General features: G+C 48.8%; 2 protein-coding genes across 2 annotated transcripts; one reads left to right on the top strand and one right to left on the bottom strand.

Annotated features, from left to right (window-relative positions):
* The first annotated feature begins 245 nt into the window (after window positions 1-245).
* On the top strand, window positions 246-2,272 carry LOC109755034 (AT-hook motif nuclear-localized protein 2-like). Its single transcript, XM_045231320.1, has 5 exons — window positions 246-708; window positions 1,162-1,214; window positions 1,361-1,477; window positions 1,755-1,934; window positions 2,243-2,272. Exons 1-5 carry the CDS (start codon window positions 246-248, stop codon window positions 2,270-2,272), a joined length of 843 nt encoding a protein of 280 aa, XP_045087255.1.
* A 4,713-nt stretch (window positions 2,273-6,985) lies between these two features.
* Window positions 6,986-8,084, bottom strand: LOC123494854 (uncharacterized). The gene is made up of 2 exons (XM_045231319.1): window positions 7,616-8,084; window positions 6,986-7,020 (listed from the first exon to the last, which is right to left on the bottom strand). Exons 1-2 carry the CDS (start codon window positions 8,082-8,084, stop codon window positions 6,986-6,988), a joined length of 504 nt encoding a protein of 167 aa, XP_045087254.1.
* Between the last annotated feature and the right edge of the window lie 685 nt (window positions 8,085-8,769).

Here is an 8,769-nt window from a genome sequence, read left to right as displayed (position 1 = left end):
AATCTTCTTGAATAGGTTTGTTCAATTTTTGAGTAGTTCATGGAAATACATGCGGAATCTGGAGGGTGTTCATTGTGCTAATCGCTAGTGTTTCTCGTGTTTTAGGGATGGAGTAGTTTGCCCGGTCACTTGGAGGGGAGATTTCTATTTGTTTGTGTTTGTGTTATTTTTTTGTGTTGTTCTTCTGAGGCAAAATGAAAGGAGGCATGTCGTCTGGAGCGGGTGAGACGAAGTATGGCGCAGGCATGAGCAGGAGCCCACTCCAGCCTCAGCCACAACCCATCGTTGCCGCCCGCCTGACTGTTGCCCACCAAGGTGGACCTTCCTACTACTCTACACCACGCCCGTCCGGGCCCGCGGCCGGCACTGCGCACGTGCACGCCATGGGTGTGAGCTCTAAGCCACCCAAGAAGAAGCGTGGCCGCCCGCAAAAGAACACCCTGGATGGCACCATGCCGCCAACTATCTTCCCGCCGCCATATCCTACTGGTGCCGCTGCTCCCCCGACACCTGCTCTACCCTCGAGCTCCACGTTGGGATTGCGCCTGTGCGTTGGGAGCCCCCATGCGCCACCAGCACTGCCATCACCGATACCACCACTACCACCACCACCACCTGTAGAGCATGGAACACATCCAGTGAAGCAGACGAGGGTATGGCCGCCGAGCTCCATGGCTAGCAAGAAGCAGCGACAGATGGCAGTAGCAGGTATATATAGTGTTCTTGCTTGCACTTAGAGCTCATGCCATCATCGCAAGTAGAGTAGCAAAAGGTGCATAGATGGATATGATGGTATTTTAGTCTAATACTCGTATATACAAAGGACCACCGCAGGTTGACCAGAGTCTGACAAGCATGGAATTATCCATGTCTGACCAGAGTCCTAATACTCGCAAGGGTTGCCACATGTTTGTCAAAATGAAAACAGAGCTTTTGTTGTGGATGTGTTAAAAAAATTAAAATATCGTATAGGTGTTATTTCATTGTATTCATTCATGGTGTGTGTTGTGAACTTGTGATTCCCTCCAGAAGTATGGCCGAAGATTAGAAATTATATTTGTAGGATGTTACATGTTAGTTTAGTTCAGACCAATGTTATATTCAGTTTGCCAACATTAAGTACATTTCCCGTTTCTAAACTGAAATGGATTTTTTTTGTAGGGCCTGCTGCGACTGGATTAATTCCACAGGTTATCACAGTCCAAGGTGGAGAGGTAATTTGTCTCACCCTGATGATGCTCCAAGAGACATAGCAGTGCTCTAACAACAATTTATCATAGTATCTAGATACTAGCTATCAAAATATCTAATTGAAATGGTTCCTTTAAAAAAGATGCTAATAATGGATCCATGGTTTCAGGATGTAACAACAAAAGTCCTCTCCTATTGTGGGAATGGGTTGGCAGTTCATATCTTCTCTGCCAATGGTGCTGTGCGTAATGTGACACTGCAGCAGGCAAATTCTCCTCATGAAAGGGTCGTTTAAGAGGTTCGCTCCATTGTTTTAGCTTGGAAACTGTACATTAGAAATCCCTTTTTGCCGGTGTGCTTTAGAAATATACTTAAGGTCCAGCCAAACTAGAGAAGAATAAGGAAAACTGAAATGTGGGGCAGTAGTTAGTTTTTTTTATAATTATTTTCTTTACCAGCATATTGCAATCAAAACACAACGTTTTGTAGTTTTGGTTTTCTGTAAAGGAAATGTTGTTGTTTGACCTCTAGATTTGTTTCAAATTCTGAACAATATCTAATTATGTGCACTCAATATGCAGGGTTGTTTTCGCATCCTCTCTTTGTCTGGCTTGTATTTGCCATCCAAAACTAATGAACTGAGCACTCGAAAGGGTGGATTGGCTATTTCGTTTTCCAGTCCCGATGGCCGCGTCTTCGGCGGTGGGTCAGCAGGACCTCTGATTGCAGCTTCACCTGTTCAGGTTACCATCTTTTACTGGGAGTAACATGTTTCTAAAAGATAAAGATCTTTATATCATAGTTTGTTAATAGCTCTCAGTGCATCTTTCTGTTTGTTGAAGTAGTTAACAGCTATATGTGCTTCCTAGATTTGGGAAACTGTGAAACCAAGATTCTGTCATATAATTTACATTCTATACATATTAATATAAATCATTATGTGTTTCTCTTTATATGTACCTTATTTGCAAAATGATATAGCTTTACAAAATACAGATGTATTGCTAAGAACCTTGTGCTTTGTCTTAATACTTCGATTTTTTGTTCGCAGGTGGTCATTGGAACGTTTCTAGCCAACTAGAAAAAGGAGGACAAATAGGCTCCAAGAGGTGGTCCGAAAGGATCATCAAGTGATCCAGGATGCCCACCAAACTTGAGTGCCACTCAAAGATTCAACACCGGCTTCTTGTTTCCAAATAAGAGCCAGCTTAATTCCTAGCTTTTTGCTCCTAGCTTCAAATGGTTACTCTTTTCTAGTATTTCCAAATGCGCTCCCAATGCTTAGCTTTCCGCTCTTAGCTCATTCCCAATGCTTAGCTTTCTGCTCCTGATCATTTACCTTTTCGGTTAGCTCGCTCCAAGTGCTTAGGTTTTCACTACTATATCCAAATGCTCAGCTTTTTATCCTATCTCCGGCTTAGCTGCCCATATGCTTTTGTAATATGATGATACTTTGCGATAATATAGTTATGAAATTTTCATGGTCATATTGCAGACATCTAATCAGTAAACCCGTAATAATGCCACTCTAAGAGTAACCAGTGTTGAAATATATTGCCCGCCTCTCTCCATCAGTTCGTACTGATGGGTGAACTCGTTAGGTGCATAGGCTTACCAACCAAGAGGTTCTGGGTTCAAAACCCAGTAAATGCAATAAATAATTGCGGCCTGCCCCCGCTTTCGCTGCCCACGTCATATAGCTTCAAAGAAGCATAGACGTGAGGGGGAGTGTTGGAGTATAATGTCCGGCCCTCTCTCATAGTTCGGACTTTTGGATGAGTTGGCTGGTGCATGAATTCAATATGGCATCCAAGTCAAGAGGTCTTGAGTTCAAGACCCTGCCAACGCAGTATTAAATAAAACGATTATGCGGCCTCCGGAAAAACTTGTCCCAAGCTTGTGCCTCAAACGGATGTATCTAGCACTAACTTGGTGCTAAATACATCCATTCGAGAGATAAGTTTTTTCAGGCGGAGGGAGTACATCCAGATTGCATGTAGAATTAGTTTCCCATCCAAGGAAATCAATCTGTATCTCACACAACTGGTTGAGCAGAGCAATATCTGCTCTATGTATATAGCTGTCGACCAATCTGTATCTCACACAACTGGTTGAGCAGAGCAATAACTACTACTGTAAACGACAGTGACGAGTTGGCAAGGACGATGACAGTGATGTCCTATCGAATTGGTTTCAAACAAGGTCGATGGATCGATCGATACTCGACACACCCTGAATCAAAAGCTTCTTTACTTTGGTATCTCATTCGTCGGGTTTTTTCCCATTCTCGCTGAACTTGTACGCATGTCAGATCAATATATTAGTTGCGAGAATAGTTGAATTCGTCTTCTGAACAAACTATACATTTCAGACGCTGGGTGACACAACCTGAAAATAAAGCGGAACATGAGGGATAGAGAGAGAGAGAGAGAGAAACAAAATGTCTGAAGTTGTCATGCACACGGAAAAGAACAATGTAATATACTTTGGTATTCTTACAGCATTGTAGAATACTGTAAGATAGAATAGTTGGGAATATTGCAGCGCATTGTACTGATCCATAGGACAGTTACATATATACACAAGTATACTTGACCTCCAAGACCATATCTCTAGCTAAAAGGAAAGAGATCAGCTGAGGCTAAGTATGGAAGTAAAACATCCTACGTGATTGCATGAGATACAATGCCTATATTCCTACACCACACCCCCACCCCCCCCCCCCCCCCCCCCCCCCGCCGCAGTCGAAGCGTCATCAGAATGGATGCCAAGACTCTTGCGAAAAGCTTCGAATGAAGTAGTCGGAAGACCCTTGGTCATGATATCGGCGAGTTGATGAGCAGTTGGAACATGAACAACACGAAACTGTCCCAAGGCCACCTTCTCACGGACAAAGTGAATATCCAACTCAATGTGCTTGGTGCGGCGATGATGAACGGGGTTAGCTGAGAGATAAACAACGGACATGTTTTCACAAAATACCATAGTGGCCTTCTCAATGATGCAATGAAGTTCACCAAGGAGCTGACGCAACCAACAACATTCAGCAACAACATTGGCAACAGCTCGATATTCGGCCTCGGCACTTGATCGAGATACGGTGGGTTGTCGCTTGGATGACCATGACACAAGTGAGTCACCTAGATAGACGCAAAACCCCGAAGTGGAGCGGCGTGTATCAGGACAACCAACCCAGTCAGCGTCAGAGTAAGCGGCAATGTCGATGGAGGAGCTGCCGGTAAGCTGAAGACCGTGAGAAGTGGTGCCACGTATATAGCGAAGCAGGCGCTTGACCATCCCCCAATGAGTATCCCGCGGAGCATGCATGTGCAACCAAACTTGCTGGACGGCATAGGCAATATCCGGGCAAGTCAAAGTAAGATACTGAAGAGCACCGGCAATGCTTCGGTAGAAGGTGGCATCGGACACTAGGTTGCCAGAGGTAGCTGAAACCTTGGACTTAGTGTCAACAGGCGTAGCAGCAGGTTTGCAATTAGACATGCCAGCTCGATCAAGAAGTTCCTCGGCATATCGCTCTTGCGAGAGAAAGAATCCTGAAGCTGTGCGCTGAACGGCAACACCAAGAAAAAAATGAAGAGGTCCAAGATCCTTCATCTTGAACTCGGCACTGAGAGAGGTGATGATCGACTGAAGGAACATCGGTGAGGAAGCCGTGAGCACAATGTCATCAACATACAGGAGCAAGTAAGCCATGTCGGAGCCACGACGAAGGACGAAAAGTGACGTGTCAGAAAGAGTCGCGGAAAAGTCAAGCCGTCGAAGAAAATCTCCAATGCGTGTGTACCAGGCGCGGGGAGCCTGTTTAAGTCCATAGAGAGACTTAGACAATAAACACACATGCTTCGGGTGATCCATGTCGACAAAACCTGGAGATTGAGCACAATAAACCCGTTCCTGTAGTACTCCACAAAGAAACGCATTGGAGACGTCCAATTGATGAACGGGCCAATGACGTGAGGCGGCAAGATGGAGCACTGTGCGGATAGTAGAAGGCTTCACCACAGGACTGAATGTCTCTCCAAAATCAACACCAGCACGCTGAGTGAATCCTCGTACGACCCAAGGAGCCTTGTAGCGATCCAGGGAACCATCGGGTTTGAGCTTGTGTCGAAAAACCCACTTTCCGGTGACGATGTTGGTACCGCGAGGCCGAGGTACGAGGGTCCATGTACGGTTGGCCTGCAAAGCATCAAACTCCTCATGCATAGCAGCACGCCAGGCAGGATCTCGAAGAGCTGCACGAACGGATGTAGGTACCGGGGATAACGCGACGGAGGCCACATGGGCCTGCTCATAGCATTGGTTGGGCTGGATGATGCCCTGCCGTGCGCGTGTGGCCATGGTATGAACGGACACGGCTGAGGGCCGCAGCCATGGAGCACCATGGACAGCAGGCGGTGCAGGCGCTGGTGACGAAGAGGCCGAGGATGTCGACGACGAGGCAGCTAGAGAGTCGGCAGCAGTAGTAGTGGCAACCTCGGGCGTAGCAGCCGAGACGGAGGGATCACCCGATGACCCAAGAGAAACGGCCGCTGTGGCAGCCAAAGCAGCTAACGTGGGAGCTGCCGACTCGGCTGGCATGGCAGTCGAAGGGGCCGACTCAGCCGAGGGAGCCACGGACGGGGCAGCCGATGGTGGCGACGTAGAGGGTGCCCGAGGCGGCGATGGGGCGGCCGCCTGAGATGGTGAAGGGGCGGCCATAGAAGGACTCCCGGCCGGCGAGGCACGACCTGGAGCGGCCATGGCGGGCCGAGGGCCACGACGGCAGGCGGCCACTGGCGGGGGCGCCATGCCCATGTCAGGAGGAAGTGGCCGGTCGGCCGGCGACGAAGATGCCTCCTCCTGGTCCCTGAAAGGAAAAACACGCTCGTCGAAGATGACATGGCGTGATGTTAGTATGCGACGAGAGACCGGATCATAACATCGATAGCCACGATGGTCAGGAGGGTAACCGAAGAAAATGCATGCAACGGAGCGAGGAGCTATTTTATATGGAGCGGTGGCAGAAGTGTTAGGATAGCACAAACAACCAAAAACCTGTAGATGTTGATACTCAGGAAGAAACCCAAAGAGAAGTTCATGGGGTGTTTGGTTGTGGCGAGGGCGGCAAGGACGAAGATTGAGTAGGTATGTGGCAGTATTAAGAGCTTCAGCCCAAAATCGAGGAGGAAGATGAGCATGAAATAACATAGTACGGACACTATTATTTAAAGTCCGAAGGATGCGTTCAGCGCGGCCGTTTTGTTGAGAGGTATATGGGCAAGAAAGCCGAAAGTGAATGCCATGTGAAGCAAAGAAATCACGAGAGGCATTATTATCAAATTCCTTGCCATTGTTTGTTTGAAAACTCATGACGGAGCGTTGAAATTGCGTAGCAACAAACGCATGAAAACGAGAGATAAGCGGAAAAACTTCAGATTTGCAACGTAATGGAAAGGTCTAAGTATAATGAGAGAAATCATCAAGAATGACAAGATAATAAAGAAAACCCGAGACACTTTTTATTGGAGACGTCCATACGTCACAGTGCATAAGAGCAAAAGGGAAACTAGCCTGAGAATCTGATTGTTTGAAAGGTAACCTAACGTGCTTGCCCAAACGACAAGCATGACATGTTGTAGACATGGCTTTATTACAAGAAAACTCAAAAGATGACAATGTTTTGGAGAGAGCAGCGTGTCCCGGATGTCCAAGCCGTTGGTGCCAAAGATCGGAGGTTTCGGCGAGAAGAGCTTGAGGTCCGGACACGAGTGGATAAAGGTCGTCCGGGCTGTCACATCGCAGAATCACTCGTCGGGTGAGAAGATCCTTGACGGAAAAATCAAACATGTCAAACTCAACAGTAATGGGATTTTCACAGGTAAGACGACGAACAGAAATCAAGTTTTTGATGAGGTTAGGAGTAATAACAACATTACGAAGATGAATAGGAAAACAAGACGTGGGAAAAGAAACATCACCCGTGTGGGTGATCGGAAGAGAGTCCCCATTACCGAAGATGACACGGGTGGAAGTGGAGTAAGGTTTGGAGTGAGAGAGGATATCGGGATTGTTCGCCATATGTGAGGTAGCACCGGTGTCAAGGAACCAGTCATTCCCGCTGCCGCCGCCGTGGATGGAGAGATCGTTGAGGGCGGCGTGAAGCTGCGTCTGGTCCCATGCCGGGGGTTGATGATGAGGCGGGACTGGCGCATAGCTGGGGAAGATGGAACCGTAGGGGTAGACGGGGCTGTAGGCAGGAGCGGCCGAGGCTATCTGCCCGAACCCTAGCGGGGCCGCCTGCCCGAGTTGGGCCGCATAGGCGTGCGGTGACGAGGCTCCAGGGCGAGGCCCGAGCAAGCCGGCACCAGGCGCGCGCCAGTTGGGTGGCCACGCCGCGAACATGCCCGACGCCGGGACTGACCGGCCATGAGAGCCGTCAGCTGGGCGCGATGACCGCCACGGGAGAGGCGGCGTTCCTCCTGGAGAAGGGCACCACGGGCGCGCGCAAAGGTGAGGCCAACGGGGTTGATGGTGAGCGCCGCGATGCAATGGCCGAAGTCGTCGTTCAGCCCGTTGATGAGAGCGAGCAGCATGTCCTGATCGGAGACCGGTGAGCCGACGTCGCGAAGAGTGTCGGAGAGGCACTTGAGGCGGCTACAGAAGGCGGTGACGGACAGGTCGCCTTGGACAACGTTGTGGAACTCCCGCTTGGCGAAGATAGCACGCTGTAGACGGTTGTCGAGGAAGAGCTCGACGATGACCGTCCATGCGTTCGCGGCCGTGTCGGAGGGCTTGATGATGATGTGCAGGATGTCGTTGGAGACGGTGGTGTAGAGCCAAGACACGATACACTGATCGATCTGGGTCCACTCGACGTCGCCGAACATCATGAGAGCATCAATCGACCCATCAACATGATCGAGAAGACCAAGCTTGCGGAAGGTGAGGTTGAAGAAAGTTTGCTAGATCGAGAAGTTTGACTCTTCAAAGGTAAGGGTGATGGGGACATGGCTGCGGATGTTGATGAGTTGTACGGCGGTGGTGCTAGGGGCGGCTGGGCGGGGTGAGTGATTGGAGCCGGAGGTTGTGGAGGAGTGGTTGGAGGAGGGGTGGGAGAAGAGGTCGCCGAAGTCTTCCATGGCAGCGGCGGCTGGCTAGGACAGCGGCAGCAGCAGGCTAGGGCGTTTGGCTAGGGGAGGAAGGTTCAGGCGTGAGCAGCGGAAGAGGTCATGAGAACGGGAAAAACTGATACCATGTAAGATAGAATAGTTGGGAATATTGCAGCGCATTGTATTGATCCATAGGACAGTTCCATATATACACAAGTATACTTGACCTCCAAGACCATATCTCTAGCTAAAAGGAAAGAGATCAGCTGAGGCTAAGTATGGAAGTAAAACATCCTACGTGATTGCATGAGATACAATGCCTATATTCCTACAGATACAGCCTGAATTTTATTCAAAAATTTTACCATAGGTGGAATCAAATATACCACACGCGCATGAAAAATCGAAAATGCAGGAAGCCGTGTCCAGGGCTCCAGGCGCATTAACCTCACCATGCTCAGAACTC

The sequence above is a fragment of the Aegilops tauschii genome, chromosome 7, assembly GCF_002575655.3.
Source record: "Aegilops tauschii subsp. strangulata cultivar AL8/78 chromosome 7, Aet v6.0, whole genome shotgun sequence".
Taxonomy (NCBI): Eukaryota; Viridiplantae; Streptophyta; class Magnoliopsida; order Poales; family Poaceae; genus Aegilops; species Aegilops tauschii.
Note: the sequence above shows the minus strand (reverse complement) of the source record. Positions and strands in the feature narration are given on the sequence as shown.

Coding starts and splice junctions, on each gene's coding strand:
- LOC109755034 (XM_045231320.1), top strand. CDS start 246: ATGAGCAGGAGCCCACTCCAGCCTCAGCCACAACCCATCGTTGCCGCC. Junction 709..1,161: donor GCGACAGATGGCAGTAGCAG/GTATATATAGTG, acceptor TTTTTTTTGTAG/GGCCTGCTGCGACTGGATTA. Junction 1,215..1,360: donor TCACAGTCCAAGGTGGAGAG/GTAATTTGTCTC, acceptor CCATGGTTTCAG/GATGTAACAACAAAAGTCCT.
- LOC123494854 (XM_045231319.1), bottom strand. CDS start 8,084: ATGATGTTCGGCGACGTCGAGTGGACCCAGATCGATCAGTGTATCGTG. Junction 7,021..7,615: donor GCTGACGGCTCTCATGGCCG/GTCAGTCCCGGC, acceptor TTTTCCGTCAAG/GATCTTCTCACCCGACGAGT.